The sequence below is a fragment of the Indicator indicator genome, chromosome 11 (genome assembly GCF_027791375.1).
Source record: "Indicator indicator isolate 239-I01 chromosome 11, UM_Iind_1.1, whole genome shotgun sequence".
Lineage (NCBI taxonomy): Eukaryota > Metazoa > Chordata > Aves > Piciformes > Indicatoridae > Indicator > Indicator indicator.
The window spans coordinates 2,171,396-2,190,493 of NC_072020.1; the positions used below are offsets into that span (position 1 = coordinate 2,171,396).

The 19,098-nt window shown below is 44.6% G+C and overlaps 1 protein-coding gene across 2 annotated transcripts in view; it reads left to right on the forward strand.

Moving 5' to 3' along the window:
• The window catches only part of ELMO1 (engulfment and cell motility 1), a 294,722-nt gene that overhangs the window by 164,919 nt on the left and 110,705 nt on the right, over window positions 1–19,098 (forward strand). For both annotated transcript variants that reach the window (XM_054385177.1, XM_054385176.1), the window contains exon 15: window positions 7,764–7,900. In XM_054385177.1, the coding sequence (XP_054241152.1) occupies window positions 7,764–7,900 (137 nt within the window). The remainder of the gene's footprint in view (window positions 1–7,763; window positions 7,901–19,098) is intronic.

Here is a 19,098-nt window from a genome sequence, read left to right on the forward strand (position 1 = left end):
CTTCATTTATGGATCATGCTGCACTTCAGAAAAGGCAATGGAGCTTTCCACCTGCCTCCTCTCTGATCAGATGTTATCCTCTCCAGTCTGTGAAACTGGGGGAAAGCAGCAGAGGGGATAAATGAATCACCCAGAGTTAAGCAGCAGCTCAGTAACAGAAAACACAGATCTCTCTGAGGATTGGATCATGTGGATCCCAGGTTCCTTTTGGGTAGGGGGATGGTTTTGAACCCTCCTCTGCATGGTACTTTGCAAATCAGTTTCCCAGGGCTCTGCATCACTGCATCTTTCCTCTCAAGATTGTGCTGATGCAGTTTCAGGATGCTTTTCCTGATGAGTTTCGGTGTCCACAGGATCTGTGAATACCACCCCCAGCACACAGGCTTATTCCTCCCCACAGGTGTCTGTCTGTCCCTTTGTGTGTGACAGCATTGACTGCAGGTGACCATCTTTAGATATCTGACTGAGTGCTTTGATTTAAGCTGTCTGCCTGCTTTTGAAACGTTCAAGAATACTCAGCAATGTTATCACTTTTGTTTATTACCTACTTAATCAAATCTCTGCTGGCTGTGTTTTGTAGACCAATTGTATACAGGGCTGACATCCATGGGTGGAGGTGGCTCATTTGTGACTGGTAAATAGTCTTCTGTGTGCATTCCTAATTTCATGGGTCCAAGCCTTAGTTTACAGGATGATGACTGTTTAAATCATAGAATGGGGTGAGATGTGGCAGTTTGGGCTGCGTGCCCCCTGCCACTGCTGCATGAGACACACCTCTGGTGTCCTGGGTGCCCGCCAATAGGGTGGACACAGGAAACGGCGTATTTCTACCCATAAATCCTGCACCCTATAAGGCCATCTGCAGAGTCATTCTCTTCCTCTTTCTTCCCTCTCTGCTCCCATGGGAGATGTCCTCTCTTATCGGGTAATGCCGGGGGGGTATCTCAGGCCTCTTAGGCCTGTCTAGGCCTAATGCCAGGAGGAGAATGGAGGGGGGGGGCAGTCTCAGACCTGGCCAGCCTGAGACTTGCCTAGCAGTGGGAGGGGGAAGAAAGAGCCCTGGGGGATTGGGTAGACCCTCAGGTGGGAGGAAGGGAGGATTGGGAAGCTTTTGGGAATTCTGTGAGGGGTTTTGTATGCTTTAGGATGTTCTTTTTCACTATGCTTTGTAGTTTGTAGTTTTTCTGTAGTTTCACCAATCGCTTTTCCATTTAAACTTTCCATCACTCTCCAATCCGTTTGCGTATGTCATTCTTTTGTCCCTTTCGGGGCAAGAGATGTTCTGGCTCAACTTGTCCCACCATAGCATCCTGAATGGATTTTGAACATAATGGTTTGGGCAGCTCCCAGTTTCAACCATTCCTTTTCAGGATAGATACAGCTATTCATTATTTTGCTGTCACACCAGTATAAGCATTTTCATTTCTTTCATTCCAGAACTTCACAAAGTAGGTGAGAATGGCCACACCTTCCAGTACCTGAAGGGGGCTACAGCAATGCTGGGGAGGAACTTTTGGTGAGGACTTGGAGTGAGAGGACAAGGGGTGATGGATTGAAGCTGGAAAAGGGGAGATTTAGACTGGAGATGAGGGAGAAATTCTTTACAGTGAAGGTGGTGAGCCACTGGAACAAATTGCCCAAGAAGGTTGTGGATGCCCTGTCCCTGAAGGTGTTCAAGGACAGATTGGATGAGGCCTTGAGCAACCTGGGTTGGTGGAAGATGTCCCTGCCTGCAACAGGAGGTTGGAACTGGATGATCTTTAAGGTCCCTTCCAAACCAAACCATTCTTTGATTCTATAAATAAGAGGGCAGACTTTTAGAACAAGGAGACTTAGTCCCTTCCAATTTAAACCATTCTATGAATTTTCTACTTTTGAGTAGCTCACATTCAGCCTGGAGAAGAGAAGGCTCGAGGGAGACCTAATAGTGACCTTCCAGTACCTGAAGGGGGCTGGAAGAAGGATGGAGAGAGACTGCTGGCAAAGGACTGTAGGGATAGGACAAGGGGCAATGGTTTGAAATTAAAGAAGAGCAGATTTAGATTGGATGTTAGGAACAAATTCTGCACCATAAGGGTGGTGGAACACTGGAACAGGTTGCTCAGGGAGGTGGTTGAGACCCCATCCCTGGAGATATTCAAGATGAGGCTCAACAAGGCTCTGAGCAACCTGATCTAGTGGAGGATGTCCCTGCTGACTGCAGGGGGCTGGACCTTTGGAAGTCCATTCCACACCATTCTATGATTCTAAAGATATGACAAGGGAGATAAATTATCTAGTATCAACATAGCAGTTTAGCAGGGTCACAAAGAAAGCAGAGGGTTCTTAAGCTCAAGGGCAGTGCCTTGCCTAGAAATGTGTATTACTTTGTCTTTGTCTGCTGTTGTAGCTTTGCAAGGAGAAAAAGGCTGTGTCCATGGTGCTTCCAAGAGTTGCACAAAAGGAATTCTAAGATAAAAGATAAAAAAAGAAAAAGGTTTGGTTTGGTTTTCCCATTCTAAGTGAAAACTAGGTATAAATATCTCTACATAGCCTACCTTAGCAGGTGGGGGAAAGAGAGTATGGTGGGTTGAAAATTGCCCCCCCAACATTAACTTTGCCAGACCTGCTCAGTTGGAAGCAAATGGATGCTGTATTTACAAGCAAAACTATAATCTGCAATGAAATGCAATGGATATGTACAAATATACAACATATTTACATTTTTACTACTTTCTGTTCAACATCTGTGAACAATTTTAGAGGCACACCACATGGAGTCAGGGGTTCCAGCTATCGACTGGTTGCTGTTGAACTGGTGGCCTTTTGTTCAGACTGGTTTGGAGAGTGAGGTGTCACACCAGCCTGGTGTCTGCTCTGGTGCACTTGTCCTTTCTTGGAGTCTGTCTTGCATGCAGAAATGCCTCTTGTCTGCATTCAGTTCACCACAGCAACTTGGAGATGTAAATACCTGCTGTACTTCAAGTCAAACAGTCATTAAGACCTCGTCATGCACTTTGTGCCCTTCCCCGACAAGCTTATGCAAATACACAAATACCCAGCTTTTCTTGACACGGCTGAAAGACATTCAGCCCCAGTGATGTTGTTTCTCATGGGAAAAGGCATTTAGAAATGGAGTGGGAAAATGAAGCTCTGACCCTTTTTCTCCTTTCTCTATTTGTCTATTTGTTTTCTTCTTATTATTGTTTTTTTACTGATCCATGGAGGACCAATGTAACATACCAGATCTCCAGGCCCCATCCCTGGAGGTGTTTAAGGTCAGGCTGGATGAGGCTCTGGCCAGGCTGATCTAGTGTGAGGTGTCCCTGCCCATAGCAGGGGGGTTGGAACTGGATGATCCTTGTGGTCCTTTCCAACCCTGACTGATTTCATGATTCTTTACCTCTTAAACAGTCTGGGATGCTTGCTGGGTTGACACTACGAATGCACACTGAAGGAACCACATCAACACCCAGGTAGAAATTAGCTCTTTTTTTTTTTTTTTTTTTGGCAGTGCAATTTGTGATGAGAAATCAACTAAGCTTCTTCCTCAAAGTCACAGCTATAGATCAGTGAGAAGCTTGAAGGACTACTTGAATCCTGAGAGGTGGCACTTTGATCTACACCACTGAGACTTGTGCCAAAAAGGGAAAATCAACAAGATCTTCCCCTGATTTATGGAGGCCAGACATCTGTGACTTGCCTCTCGAAGGTGATCTCACAGAGGCGTAATTAAAACTTGATGGTGTTATTAAACAGTCATCATGATTTGTGGCCCTGCTCTGTAGCCATGTGTGCTTGTAAATGTGCTTAGTCCCTGCTTGTGAAAATGAACGTTGGAGAACCCTGGGCTTGAAGGCAGGAATTTTGCAGGTAAAAGGTCTCCAGGTTATTGTAATGCTGGACTTCTGTTTCAGTTTAGAACTAGTGAAATTGCAATCTATGAGGAGGAGGAGGGGGGGGAAACCAACCAGACAAAACAAATCCAAGAAGTTTCTAATTAGTAAAACTGAGCAGCATTTAAATGTGCCCACTCTGTAGAGACAGACAGTGCTCTGATATTGGAGATGCTGACTGGGGGCAGGAGAGCAGGTTGTGCCTTGTCTTACTCTGGTCTTGAATGCACTGGGACACAGCATTGCCTTCTCCTTCATCTTACCTGTCAAAAGCAGGAGAAAGGTCCATCTTTCATTAGCTATTTAAACACTCTGAGAAGAGCACAGACATGACCTGAGCTGCAGGCAGCCTCAAGATACGCTATAGTGGAAACACCACTGATGTGCTGAGTTTCTGATTGTTCCATTGAATTGTATCATTATTTTGGATAGAATTTATGAGGCATAGAAAGCTGTCTTTGAAGTCAAGGATGGATTTCCCCTCCCTCCCCCCCTCCGCCCCAGTACTATCTGGATGCTGGTGGAAATTGTGAAACGGTTGGTTTTGAGTTGGATTCCCCCCCTGCATACTGTCTGAATGTTGGTGGGAATTGTGATGAAGCTGTTGATACGTTGGTTGAGTTGGATTTTTTTTCCCCCTCTTACACTGTGGATGTTGGTGGGAATCATGAAGCAGCTGTTTATCAGTGGGTTTTGAGTTGGATTTTTGTTCCTCCCTCTTATACTGTCTGGATGTTGGTGGGAATTGTGATGAAGCTGTTTATCGGTTGGTTTTGAGTTGGAATTTTTTTTCCTCCCTCTTTATACTATCTGGATGTTAGTGGGAATTGTGAAGATGCTGTTTATTGGTTGGTTTTGAGTTGGATTTTTTTTTCCCCCCTCTTATACTGTGGACCTTGGTAGGAATTGTGATGAAGCTGTTTATCAGTTGGTTTTGAGTTGGATTTTTTTTTCCCCTCTTATACTACCTGGATGTTGGTGGGAATTGTGATGAAGCTGTTTATCAGTTGGTTTTGAGTTGGATTATTTTTACCCCCTTATAGTATCTGGATGGTGGTGGGAGTTGTGATGAAGCTGTTTATCTGTTGGTTTTGAGTTTTTCTTAGGACTTGTTTTGTGCTTTAAGACATCGATCCTGCTTTCCAACAGGCCTGGCTTTCTCCATTTATATTAATAACAGTGATTTCTACTCTCTGATTTTCAGCTGAAAAGGCATAAAACACAGTATGTTGCCTACTTATGAAAGCAGGTAGGGAGCGGAGGTAGCACCTCTGGTTCTGCACGCAGAACAGTCCAGGCAGTAGATCCTGTTTGGGGCTGATTCTCCTAAGAAGCATGAGTTAGAAATGATGATCAAGTTTCTGAGAATCCCTGGCCTTTTCCATTGATTGTGATTTATTGGTTTTTATGAGGAGGAGCAGTGCTTAGCTCAGGCTGTGAGGAGGATCAGAAGGGCCAGCGTTTGTCCGGGTTAGTGCCTCGTTTCACCCTGTGATTTATACAGCAGAGGTACCAACTGCATTCTTCTGCCTGGGGTTATTTTATTTCTTCTCATCATTATAGTATTTCATGTTTTAAAGACAAGTGCCCTCTGAGAAGCTGTTCTGTTGTGTCTCTGATAATATTACAGGCTGATGGTCTGGTTATCAGAAGTGCTGAGCTCTTGCAGCTCCAGTGGAATGAATGGAAGCTGGAGGTGCTCAGAAAATGATGCCTGAGGCATTTTATTCTTTTAAAGGGCCTGAATTGTACCTCATAAATACAAGTCTCTGCTTTGACTAATTCCCTCTTGACTGCACATCCTTTGAAGTAAATGGAGTTTAGTTGATTAGAGTGAAACCTGTGTTCCAAAATTAACTCTCACTCTCACTCTCACTTACATACCTAAGGAATTGATGCAAACCTGATGTCAAAATTGAGCTTCAGATTTGCAATTAAGCTCCAGAGCTTTGCTTTTCAATTGGACTATCAATGGTGGGAAAGACCAGAAACCTTTTCCATTGAGGATTCAAGGGATTCAAAGCACATCTCCTGTCCCTGTGGCAGAGCTACTGGTGCAGCAGAGGTGACTCTAAACACACTAAAAGGATGAGTTTGCATCTAAAAGAGCTACCAGGACCCAGAGCTTGCAGCTGATGCAGGGAGTCAGCCTGCCCGAGCCATTCACATTCTCCTGCAGAGTCTTAATTCTAATTTCTCCAGTTCCTCTGAGAGAAAGCAGATGTCAGGTAGTCATCCAGCCTCAGGAAAAGGGTGATTTATCCTGGTGCTTGATAATTCTGCTGGTTTGGCAGAGGAGGAAGCTTGCCTAAGGCACTGGCTGTTTGAAGTATGGGAAGGTAGGTGTTGCTGTACAGATAGGAGAGCCACAACTGGCCAAGTCCAGAGGAGCACTTTACAGAGGTGAAAGCTGAACCTGAGAGATCTGAGGACTGGGCAGATGGAGAAAAGCTGTTGTAGGTTAATGGCTAACTGTCCTACCACAGAGATAAACTCCTGCAGAAGGACTAGATAGACTCAGGGAGTGGACAATCCTCCCAGAGGGAGGAACAGGACATTGTCATTTGTTATTCCATTACCCTTTCCTGTATCTCTCTGTTTAAGGGAGAGCATTTCCACATTTATCTCTCTTGGCTCTTGCTTTCATTGTAGATGCATGGGGGAGGTTTTTTGCTGGTGGGTGTCTAATTTTTACTGCATAGGGGAGGCCACCCTTTGGGAGGGCAAAGCTGATTCTGAGTATTTGTATATATATTTTTGTGCCTTGATACCTTGTGTACTTTTGTTTATTTCTGTAAATAGCTTTTATATTTAAGCTCCAATTCTGTGCAGGTGTTTTTATTTACTCCTTTGGGGTAAATACCTTCTGTCCTCGTGGCTCAAATTGGGACAAAGGCTTAGTCCACTTTGTTAGTCTTCTAAAAACATAAATATGCAACCTACTGAGGTGATCCTTTAAGTCATGGCAGGGACTTGGGATCCTCTTCAGCCCTTGTCTAAAGCCCCTTCTGTTCACAGGTTGTTCAGATATGCCTAGAGGTCAGCATTGCTTCAGCCCTTGTTTTTTTTGGGGGTGGGGGAAAACAAATCCATTTTTTGCTGAAGAAGCTCCACAGCAGTGTTGCCAAACTGTACTTTTTGGTTTGGGGATCATTGTTAAGAGTATTCTTTTTATTTCATTCCCTTAAAGCAAATATTTATTAAGAAATGGAAGTTTAGTCATTGGGCTTTTTGTTTTCTTCCATCTCAGGTAAGGGGCAGGTGACAGAAGATCCATTTCTTTTGCTTCCAGTTATTTTCAAAGAATAAATTGAATCAGTTGCCTTCCTCTCTACATGTCCAGAGTTCTCTGGTTACCTCTGTGGTATATCCATGTACAGCTCTGATAGATCATCTGCGGTGTCAGCAGAGCTCCACATTTCAGTGTGTACATTGCTCCAGTGCTGGTCTGTGACTGATGGGGTTGGGCTCTCAGCAGGCAGCATGGTAGATGCTGTTAGCAGTGGGGAAGGCTGTTGTTTTGATGAGGAGACTTGAGCTTCATCCCTGTGTCTTCCTGTCCTGAACAACAAAACTTGGCACAAACAGAGCACCCATTCAGAGCACCATTCAGAGACTATTCAGGCAAACAGGTAGCTGCTTCCACTTGTTCTTGTTGCTGGTCTCCTCAAGCACTTTGTGCAGTGCTTCATTGCCTTGGAGGCTGTAGATTTTTTCAGGATAATATTTTGACATCCTTTTCTACCAGAAATGGGATTCCTCCTGGTTACAGTGGTTTCTGAACATTGTGGCTGACGTTATCTTCTGTTTATTTTCTGAAGCTCCTGCCTCTCCATGTTTTGCTTCACCCTCCTTGTCTTTGTTTTGTTTTTTTTTTTTTTTTTTTAGCGAGTGAGACCTGCAACGATTTCCACCCCATGTTCTTCACCCATGACAGATCGTTTGAGGAGTTCTTCTGTATCTGCATTCAGCTCTTGAACAAGACTTGGAAGGAAATGAGGGCAACTTCAGAGGACTTTAACAAGGTAGGAGGAAGGGTGGGGTGGGAATTAGCTGGGCAGGATGGTGAAACAAGTCCATGTGTAGTTCTCTAGGGGCACAGAGATTTACTGATCCTGCTTCTGCTGAGTGCTGTGGAGTTTTCATCTGTTCAGATTCTTTGCTCATAAAGCTTTTATGAAGGAGAGGTAGGAGATGGGATGTGTAAGGGAAGTTCACAGACCTTTTTTTATTGTGTTCCACTGCAAACTGTGAAACTGAAAGCCTAGCTTGAGGGCAAACACTGACTTTATGTTACCAATATTATGCTGAAGTGCTGCAGCCTCTGAGGTTGTAAATAATGCAAAGTGAGTACTGCAGTGGTAATTCTACATCCCTTTTATTTCGTGTGAGGCCTAAAATGATAAAATATTCAAGAATGGACACAATCCTGACTAAGTGGTGTGCAATTTATCCTGCTAAAACACAAAAACCACCAAACCAAACAAAAAACCCACTCAGTGTTACACCCTTTTAGTTGTAAGGGAGAGTTCTGGAAGCTGCAGCCAATCTCCTGGCTATCAGCAAAGCTAGGGAGAAGAGAGGTGTCTTAATGGTCCCCAAACATCCTATTTTAACTCACCTACCAGGAGGCTTAAAAGTATCTTTGGTAATTTGTAAGAATGGCAAACTCTTGTGGTGAGCTGGCATCCTTATCTTTGTTGGCATCTTTTGACTGGATCTTGAGAGCCTCTCCCTGGGTTATAGAGCTCTTGGTTGAGAAATTAAAGTGAGACTGTTTCCCTGTGTCAGCATGTGCCATACAAGTGCTCTGAAGTCACTAGGCTCAAATGTTATGTGCGAGCTAGTAAGAGTGATCCTGCCAAGCTTATTGGAACCATCTATTTCTGAAGCAGTCTAAATGTCCATGTTCCACTGCAGAGCAAAGGGGGATGCTTAGGTGTTGAATAACTCTCCTTTGGTGAGTTCTTTTAGTTAAGATAGTTGGTAGCAGTACCAGAGTCCCCACAGCAGAGAGGAGGCAAGTCCAAAATGCATGCTGTTGTAGCTGTAGGTGACCAAAAGGCTTGCTCTTGCATGGAATTGCTGAGCCACTTCTCTTGTGGTCCAGCAGTACAGAAGGAGCAATAGCAAAGATAGTTCATTGAACTGTACAGAAACTAGAATCTAAGGCTTTAAACAGGCAACCTTGTGGAGGCTACTTCATAGAATCACAGAATTGTCAGAGTTGGAAGGGACCTCAAGGCTCAGCCAGTTCCAACCCCCCTGCCATGGGCAGGGACACCTCACACCACAGCAGGTTGCTCACAGCCACATCCAGCCTGGCTGCAAAAACCTCCAGGGATGAGGCTTCCACCACCTCCCTGGGCAACCTGTGCCAGTGTCTCACCACCCTCATGGGGAAGAATTTCTTCCTAACATCCAAGCTGAATCTCCCCATTTCTAGTTTTGCTCCATCCCCCCTAGTCCTATCACTCCCTGACACCCTGAAAAGTCCCTCCCCAGCTTTTTGTAGGTCCCCTTCAGATACTGGAAGGCCGCAATAAGGTCTCCTGGGAACCTTCTCTCTGCCTGTGCAAATCACTGGATTTTTGTAAGGATTTTTGTGGAGGGGAGGGAATGCTAAGCTCTTGAGCCTCTCATTTCAAACAGCTCAGTAATTGCATTCTGCTTACTGAAAGCCTTTCTTCTAGCCATAAGGAGATTTTTGAGCTCTTAGCCACTTGAGATGACATGTGGTGGTGATGTGCATTATTCAGCTGATCAGTGTCTAGAGGGATCTCTGAATGGAGCAAACTGCCTGGTGGTGTGGGCTTGTGAAGCACTTCTGGATTCGTGGGGGCTGCTGTGTTCTGTGGTGGTGCCCATCTGGCCGGTGGGTGACATCTGCCAGTGCTGATGGCTTTACCAAACTGAACAGCACCAGTTTGCAGCCCTGCCTGGGAGGAGGTTTTGGTGCTCATGCCATGTTAGTATTGTTTCTGCATCTCTGCTGTCTGCTAAGGGAAGGGTACCTGCTTCTGTGCTGTTGCCTTTGAAACCTTGGCAGGCAAAGGCCATGTGGACCCAGGGAACATTCAGCCCCTACTTTCAGGAGTGAATGGGAAGGAAGTAGGTTTCAGAAGATGCAGTAGCTTAGTTACTGTGGGAAAATCCTCATCCTCTTTTATCCTCTCTTTATGTTACTATTTTTCACTTTTGGTAACTTGATGGCCTTGGTACTGTATGAAACACCACTTTGCTCTGGCTTGCTTGCCACCTGGCTGATGGGGTTAGTCACATTCTGCCATTTTCCCTTTCCCCCCACCAAAACCAAAATTGGACACTTTCAGTGTATTGGATGGTAAGTCTCGAGACCTGGGAATTCTGCTACAAACCTCTCCCACTTGCTTTAATCTTTAATCCTAAGTGACCAAAAGCAGCTTTGGGTTTAATTTTAAACTTTTGGTTAATCACAGTGGCTTTGTACCTTGAGGAGCTCTGTGTGCATATCTAGAGTTTTATTTCTTCCTCTCTTGTGTCAGATGATGACAGGTGCTGAAAGAAGTCAGGGGATTGAATACTTCCCCTCAGGTTTCAGTGCTTGTTCTCAAGGGTTTTTTAAGCATCAGCTTGAGACTTCCTCTTGATGACAGGATGGCAGACTGCACAACATTGTGGTTCTTCATGTTGTGGATAGGTTTGTTGATTATTTTTTTTTTTTTAAAGCTTAAGAAGATAATTAAAGCAGCACTTTGCTCATAGCTGGAAGAATTTTATGGTGGTTGAGTGAAATATTTATGATCCCATGCTTTGTCTCTCTGATTTTCATTCATTTAAACAGACACCTTTTGTTAATCCTTCGCTTAGAAAAACTCCTTAGATCTCTGTGGTGATAGCATGATACTGTCAGACCTAAAACCCCTTTTACAGTTTCTCAATATAGTGGTTGATGCTTGAAAAGAGTAATTCAGTCAGGCAGCTAAGCTCATATTGTGCCTTTGTAGCATTTTAAGACATACATAATTCATCTCTGGTGAGCTTTCTGGAGAAATTGAGATGCAGGTGGTTAGACATGCAAGGGGCACCAATTCCATTTGAAACCTTTTTGTTTTCCTTTGAGCCTACAGATGATCAAAGGACATCTTCCAATCTCTGTCCTCCACCATCATTTGGGAGCAGACAGCATGGTTTATGACTTCAAAAATCTAATCTTGTCTCTCAGCTTTACATAATTCTACATGTTCTGTTGCTGCAGAAGAGAGCATTGGGTATTGATTTTTTGGAGTCAGTGCTGACTGTAAAAGGTGGACTCATTTATCCACTACCTAGAAACCTTCATCACCAGCCTAGCCATTGAAAGAGTCCATCAGTCCCTTCTCCCTCATGGAGGGACATCCTGCACTCTGCTCTGGCTGATGAGGCCCTGCTGCCACACAGACTGAGTTGTACTTCAGTTGGTTGGAGTGGGGTTTGTTGATTTTTAACAGGATGGTACATGGAATTTAAGGTACATGTTAGCTTCTTTCCATGGGAACAAATAGAAGCATGCTCCCAGTGGCAAAGTACAAGCTGTACTGAAGTAAATGCACCTGTGCTGCTCTAAGGAGGATTTGCATTGATACAACTATATTCTCAGTGATCTTCTTGGCAAATGCATGTATTGCTTCTCCTGAGACAGAGGCACCACACTTAGGATATTCTGTAGGGGCAGGACTATCCTCTTACCTCTGGTCTCCAGAGGTTTCAATCTGCTGCTTTCTGTAGGTTTGAAGCTCTCATGCTGCTAGGAGGAAAGGTGATCAAATGGATGATTTTAATGGCAGGGCCAGCCAGAGCTTGTCTTACCAGACCTGCAGAAAAGTAGAACAGTGCTCTCATTCTCTGACTTAGTGTAGCACTGTCTTTAAAAATGCATTACAATAGAATGGCTCAGGTTGGAAGGGAACTCAGAGATCATCTTTTCCAACCTCCCTACCAGGTGAGGGACACCTCTCGACTAGACTCAGCTGCTCAGGGCCTCATCCAGCCTGGCCTTGAACACCTCCAGGCAGGAGGCAGCCACAACCTCCCTGGGCAGCCTTTTGCAGTCTCACCACCCTCCTGCTAAAGAGCTTCTCTCTCAGCTCCAGTCTAACCCTCCTCTCCCTCAACTTCAAACCATTCCCTTTTGTCCTATTGGTAGACACCCTTATGAGAAGTCCCTCCCCAGCCTTCCTGTAGGATCCCTCAAGGTATTAAGAATAAATATGACTGCTTCCAGTCCCAGTGTGGGAGGGAAACAGTTAAATTATTTGATTAACCTACCAAGGTTTTGAAGCTGCTTTGCATAGAACAGGCACAATGATAGCTGCTGGTGTTAGTGCAGTGTGTTAGGCTTTTAGATGGCCAAGAATGACTCTTCATATCAAAACACAGATTAATATTTCAACCTAGCTGAAGATAAGTAGGGGATGTTCAAAACTGGAAAACTTTGACAGCCCTGTGGTTATGATGCTTGAAATCAAAATCTACTGAAACTACAGGCTTAAGGAGTAGGAAGCAGGACAAGGTTGGCTCTGTGATGCTGCCAATACATTTTTTCTCCTTGCTGACAGCTCCTAGTTAATTTATTTTAACTACTGGCCATGTTTGAGATCACAGTGGTGTAAACACCAGCTTGTAAATGTTCTATGGACGTTTCTTTTGTAATAAGAACATTCTCAGCAGCCCCCAAACCCCCAAATGTGGTGCAGCTCACATCCATTCCACAGTGGCAGCCCTTGGCACCCTGAGCAAATACACCTGTAGTATGCGGCTCTTTCAGTGGCACACCAAGGCCACAGCAGTGGATCCCCCGGTGCAGGAATGGGCTCAGCTCCAAGAGGAGAAGGTGTCCCTGACAGGCACACCCATAACAGAGTGTCCTGGGTGGTAATCACTGGAGCAGCCATTGCTCATGGTGCCAGCAGATGCAAGCAAGAAATGCCCTGTGTGAGTCCTGTCCAAAGCACACACTGAGGCCTTTGATAACCACCAGAGATGTTTATTGCTCATGGTCAGAACCTGACAACATTTTTTCCTTGCTCTGTGACAAGATAACAGAACAGGTAACCAAGCCTAGCATAAAAATGGAAAATACTTGTTTCCTTGGTCACTGATGGTCTGGAAATGCCATGCCAGAGGTTTGTTGGCTCCTCTAAGTGTTGTCACAGTGGGAGCAGCTGTAGGATGAGTAACTGTGTGAGGCTAGGTTCAAAATATGACCCAGTGGTAAAGGGCAGGTTGTCAAGGAGCATGCTTCTGTGAGTGGTGTTTTGTGTGGCAGCTTGTGGGGGACCAACAGCACCCCCAGATGGTGTGAGTTACCAGCAAGGAAGCAAAGATGTAGAGGGGCATTTGGAAAGGGTCAAAGCAGCAACGTGGCAGAGGAGCTGCCACCTGCTTCACCAGGTCTTCTGAGGAGACTCCAAGAGCAGACTGCTGATCCTATCTGAAGTGCCCCACATGGCTGCAGCCTTCTTGTTCCAGGGCTAGTCCTAGCCATGGCAGCTCCATACCTGGCCTGGAAGGAGGAGCAGGTCTCCTAGCATGCTCAAGTGGTCCTATCCCTGGGTCTGTTGGAGAGGAGGAGCCTGAGAGGTGACCTCATTGCTGTTGATAAAGATGTGCAGGGTGAGTGCCCAGAGGCTGGAGCCAGGCTCTGCTGGGTGATGCCCAATGCCAGCACAAGCGGCAGTGGTGGAAGCTGAGGCATAGGAAGTTCTGTGGAAACAGGGGGAATTATTTCATTGTGAGGGTGACAGAACACTGGCACAGGCTGCCCAGAGGGGTTGTGGAGTCTCCCTCTCTGGAGATATTCAAGATCTGCCTGGATGTGTTCCTGTGTGACCTGCTGTAGGTGATCCTGCTCTGGCGGGGAGGGGCTTTTGAAATCCCTTCCAGCCCCTAACATTCTGTGATCCTGTGATCTAGTGGCATCAACAATATTCTGTGCATTTCTTCTTGTGGTGGAGTTGGTCAAGTCTACAGAAAACCCATTTTGCAGGCCGGAGGCAAAGGCACCCACAGATCAAGGGGTAGTGAAGCAGCAGCAGGGCCAAAAGCCAAACCAGGATGTCTGGCAGTTTGCTCCAGTCTCCTCCATTACTCTGTCACAGCTCCAGGCTGCAGCAGCAGCTTCAGCCCCAAGGGTCTTTCCTCTGTGTTTCTGCCCCTCTTTCTCACCTCCTCATGGGGCTGCTTGGAAGAGGATGGCAAATCACAGCTCCAGGATTGTGAGACAACCATTACCTCAAATAGGAGAAAAATTGATTCAAACAAACTGGAAGGTAAAGGTCATTCTGTAAATCTGTCCATCACCTGCTTTTCCTTTCAATGATATGGGTGGAAAGGGATAATCCACAGATCTTCACAGTTGCTCTCCAAAGCATTTATTGTTTTCTTATGGGTGTTTTTTTTCACCAGTCTGAAGCAGGTTCATTTAACTTCTTTGGAGAGACACTGGAAGGCTGTTCTGTTTGAATTTTACCTGTGGGAAATGCCAGGCTAGTGGAATGATTGCACCTCTCTGTTAGCTTTTATTGCACCTTCCCTTGGAAATGCTTTGTTTATGCCAGGCAGGGATACTGCAAATGAATTATTCTCTCATAGGGTGAATTCAGTATTCCCCAGGCTTAGGCAGATTAGCACAAATTAAATTCCACGTTTCCACACCTGAGGCCATTAGCATTTTATTGACTTCTATTTGAAACAAATAATTGCTATAAATATATTGTGTCATTAATTGGATAATGCATGAATTTACTTTAAAAAAGGGAAAGTATAGCAGTTAGCCTTTTGCAAGTCTGAGTCATAGCTTGTACACAAAAATGTGACTTTTTAATTGGGAAAAAACACCCTCCCAGCACAATGGGAACCTCAGGTCTATTCCATGAGCAACCACTTCCTTAAGGAAGCTCTGGTGTAAGCAGTGCAATTTAACACTGTTTATGCACAGCCTGTTTCAGACCTTTCCTGAGTGTTTGGCTGCTGTGCCCTCTGTGCTTTTTGTTACAGGTTTATTCCTTCATTGGTTGCTCATTTAGGAAGGTCTCTGTTCAGTCTTCTCTGTCTCTCTGCATTTATCTGCACCTGTCAGATCTCCCAGTGTGCCCCATTGCATTTGTCAAAGCCAGTTTGTCACTCATCTGCTGCTCCTGGCAACAAGAACCTGAGAAGGGCTGCTTGAAGATGCTTGCAGATGTGGTCTTCTACTCACTGAGGCATCACTCTGTGAAAGTCAGATCTAAATTTAAATATTCATGCCCCAAAGATTGGCCCTGTCAAGCTCAAAGGAACTGATCAAGAGTGTTGCATTGTTTAATCTGTTTGATTCACAGAATTGTTAGAGTTGGAAGGGACCTCAAAGCTCATCCAGTTCCAACCCCCCTGCCATGGGCAGGGACTCCTCACACTACAGCAGGTTGCTCACAGCCACATCCAGCCTGGCTGCAAAAACCTCCAGGGATGAGGCTTCCACCACCTCCCTGGGCAACCTGTGCCAGTGTCTCACCACCCACATGGGGAAGAATTTCTTCCTCACATCCAATCTGAATCTCCCCATTTCTAGTTTTGTTCCATTCCCCCCAGTCCTATCATTACCTGACACCCTGAAAAGTCCCTCCCCAGCTTTTTGTAGGTCCCCTTCAGATACTGGAAGGTCACAATAAGGTCTCCTCAGAGCCTTCTCTTCTCTATTTGTTTGGCTACACTTTGTAAACATGTTTAGAATATTCTTTGTTATTGTTGGAAGCATCTCACAAGGAAAAGACCTGAATGATGACTTGCTTTGTCTGGTGATACTACCCTGACTAATGGAGCTGAAATGAGAAAACCTAAACAGTCCCTTCCTTTGGAAATTTTTTCCATCTCAATCAGCATTGCCATGGAATGCAAACACATTTTAAAACAATCAATTTGTGAAATGTGAGTGCTTAGACTGGGTAATAAAACAGTAAAGAGCAACACTTGCCCTTTCTCTGCCCTTTTTTAGCATATGAACTATTTTTCTAGCCCAAAGATTTTATTTTTTTTTCCATTAAAAATAATATCTTTGCTATTTTCTGTCTTTGCCAGAAGGCTTTGAAAGTCTTTAGGAGAAGCATCACATCTAGTTATTATCCTAGCTGAACTATCTTGCTCCAGTGATCATCAGATATGTCATGACTTCATGGAGGGCACAGGCTTCAAAAGAAGAACATTTTGAAGCTGAAATTCTGCCCATTTGTATGCCAGGATGGGTAAAACAGATGTTATTAAAAAAAAAAAAATTAAAAAGGAGAAAAGGGGGAAAAAAGGATAAAATAAAAGGAGGAAAAAGGAGACATTTTTTTAAAAAGGAAAAAATGAAAGAAAATAAAAGAAGAAGAAAATGAAAGGGGGAAAAAAGGAGAAACTGAAAGGAAAAAAAAAAGGAGACAGGAAAAGGAAAAAAAAAACCAGCAAATTAAAGGAAAAAGAGACAAAAAAAGGAGACATTAAAATAAAGAAGGAGGAAAAAAAAGACAAGGTAAAAAGAGAAAATAAAAGAAAAAAAGAGAAAATACAAATTTAAAAAGGAGAAAGTAAAAGAGAAAATAAAAGAAAAAAGGAGGAAATGAAAGAAAAAAGGGGGCAATAAAAAAAGGAGAAAATAAAGGAAAATAAAAGAAGAAAAAAGGAGAAAATAAAAGAAAAAAAAAGGAGAAAATAAAAGAGAAAAAAGAGAAAATAGAAGGGAAAAAAGAGCAATTAAAAGTGAAAAAGAGCAAGTGAAAGAAAAAAAAGAAGAAATAAAGGAAAAAAGAAAATGGAAGGAAAAAAGAGAGAAAATGGAAGGAAAAAAGAGAAAATGGAAGGAAAAAAGAGAAAATGGAAGGAAAAAAGAGAGAAAATATTTTTTTTTTTTTTAAAGAGAAAATGGAGGGAGAAAAAAAAAGGAAAAGAGTGTTTGTTTGAGTCTGATCCATTCCTTGGTCTGAAACTTGTTTGTCTTATCCTTTCCCTTGTGCTTAATGCCACTGTTGGTTTCAAGAGTGAAACAAATCTGACGGATGTAAAACCAGGGCAGCAGTGGCAGGGTGGATTTTACACACACACACACCCTCCCCCTCCCCAAAGCTTTGCCATGCAGTCTGTGTGTTGCTGCAGAACACACAGGGCTCTGCTGAACACCCTGGAGATGGCAATTTTGAAAGCTGTTGGTACTTTGTACTTCCAAAGTGCTCTTCATTTTCATCTCTGTGGGTGCTGATCAAACCAATAAACCTCTCAGCCTTCAGAAAGATGATTGAGTGGAACGGCTGCTCACCAGAGGAGGAAGGCTGGGGGTAGGTTAGCTGTGTGAACAGCTTCTTTAGCACTCTGAAGTAAGGCAGAAGCACGTAGAGTGTTTTAGTCACCAAGGAAAATCACAGAAACGCAGAATTAACCAGGTGGGAAAAGACCTTCGAGATCATCAAGTCCAACCTATCACTCAACACCATCTCATCAACTAACCCATGGCCCTAAGTGCCTCATGAATTATAGAATCTGACTGCAGCTGGCACCAAAACAGCATATTTTGCACTACTGCCCCTGTCACTCCTCTCTCATAAATGTGGGTAGCAGTCAGATCCTGGGAAACACTCTGGCCCCTGTGTTTTTCTTTCTTCTCTCTGGGCTGTGTTTTTGTGGCTCAGCTCAATCAGAGGTGCGTGTGGCATATGGCTTTTTGCTGCACGAATTGCTCCTGATGTGAATGTCAGCGGGCATGGAAGAGCAGATTTTCATTTTGTGATTCACAATGTATGGAATCCAGCCCCAGAGCTCCCCAGACTATAGACCTTATTATAGGCAAAGATAAAGGAGGGGGAAAAAAAAAAAGGGAAGGAGGGGGTGGGGGAGATGATGTCTCTCAGAGATATTGTCTCAGTTGAAATGAGATTATGGTGATGAATGATGCAGCTGACAATGAGGTTTGGTTTGTTTTTTTTTTTATAGCCTCTCCTAGAGGAGCAGGAGAGCTGGGGCTATTGTTGGTTGGCTGTAAGTAATTGTCATCTACACAGTGCTGTGTTTGAAAAGAGCAGCAGGAGTCTTTCATAGGTGTCTCATAAGCAAAGGCAGGGAGCTCTGTTGGGTTTGTCTCCTGTGTCCTCACACTGATGTCCTTCATTGTCTGCAGCCTCCGTGTTGCGTGTGCTCTCCGTGGAACATGTCACTCACCCCCAAGCAGGCGCTTGCCAGTCAGCCTCTGCTGCTGCCTGCCTCTATTTTTAGCACATGAGGTAACTGCCCAGCATCTGACAAAATGATCCTGGCTGCCTGAGGTACCATTGTGAATCCAGACTGACTGTGATGGGAGAGGAGGGAGGGCTGCTGGGAGCTGGAGTGAGAGGAGGGTATGGAGGGGCTCTCCTCTCCTCAGCACATCAAGCCACGTCTGCCCCATCCACTTGTGTCCAACAGAGGTACCTGCCTCTGGGGGCTTTCATCGGTTACCTTGGGCAGCTAGAGCAGGCTCAGTCCTCCATAGGCTGTGCACAGCTTTTTTTAAGTGATCATTCATGCTTATAAATACATAAAGAGTGAGTGCCCAGAGGCTGGAGTCAGGCCTGCTGGGTGATGCCCAATGACAGCACAAGGGGCAATGATGGAAGCTGAGGCATAGGAAGTTCCATGGAAACAGGAGGAATTATTTCACTGTGAGGGTGACAGAACACTGGAACAGGCTGCCCGGGGGGGTTATGGAGTCTCCCTCTCTGGAGATATTCAAGATCTGCCTGGATGTGTTCCTGTGTGACCTGCTGTAGGTGCTCCTGCTTTGGCAGGGGTGTTGGACTGGATGATCTTTCGAGGTCCCTTCCACCACCTAACATTCTGTGATTCTGTGATCACAGGCAAAGCTGGTGTGCTAACATGAAGTGCCTTCAAGTTCCCAGAGATTGGATGAGTGGGGAAAAAGGAGGAGGATGGAAGGTGAGGGATTTACCATGTTCAGAAAGAAGCGTTAGGGTTTTGCCCCACAGGATATTTGAGCATGAGACCACAGCAGGGCGGTTGTTATTTGGGATGGTAGTGAAGCTGAGCTGTGTGAGCTTGGGTTCTCCTGCTTTTCCTTTGACAGCAAAATGGCTTACTGGAGGATGGGAAGCAATGTGTGTGCCAGTTGAAGTGGTAAGGCTCTTCTTTCTTTGCCCTTTCACTTCTAGACTGTCAGTTTGAATAGCCATATGAAAAATGTTGTGGATTTATTGGTGACTAG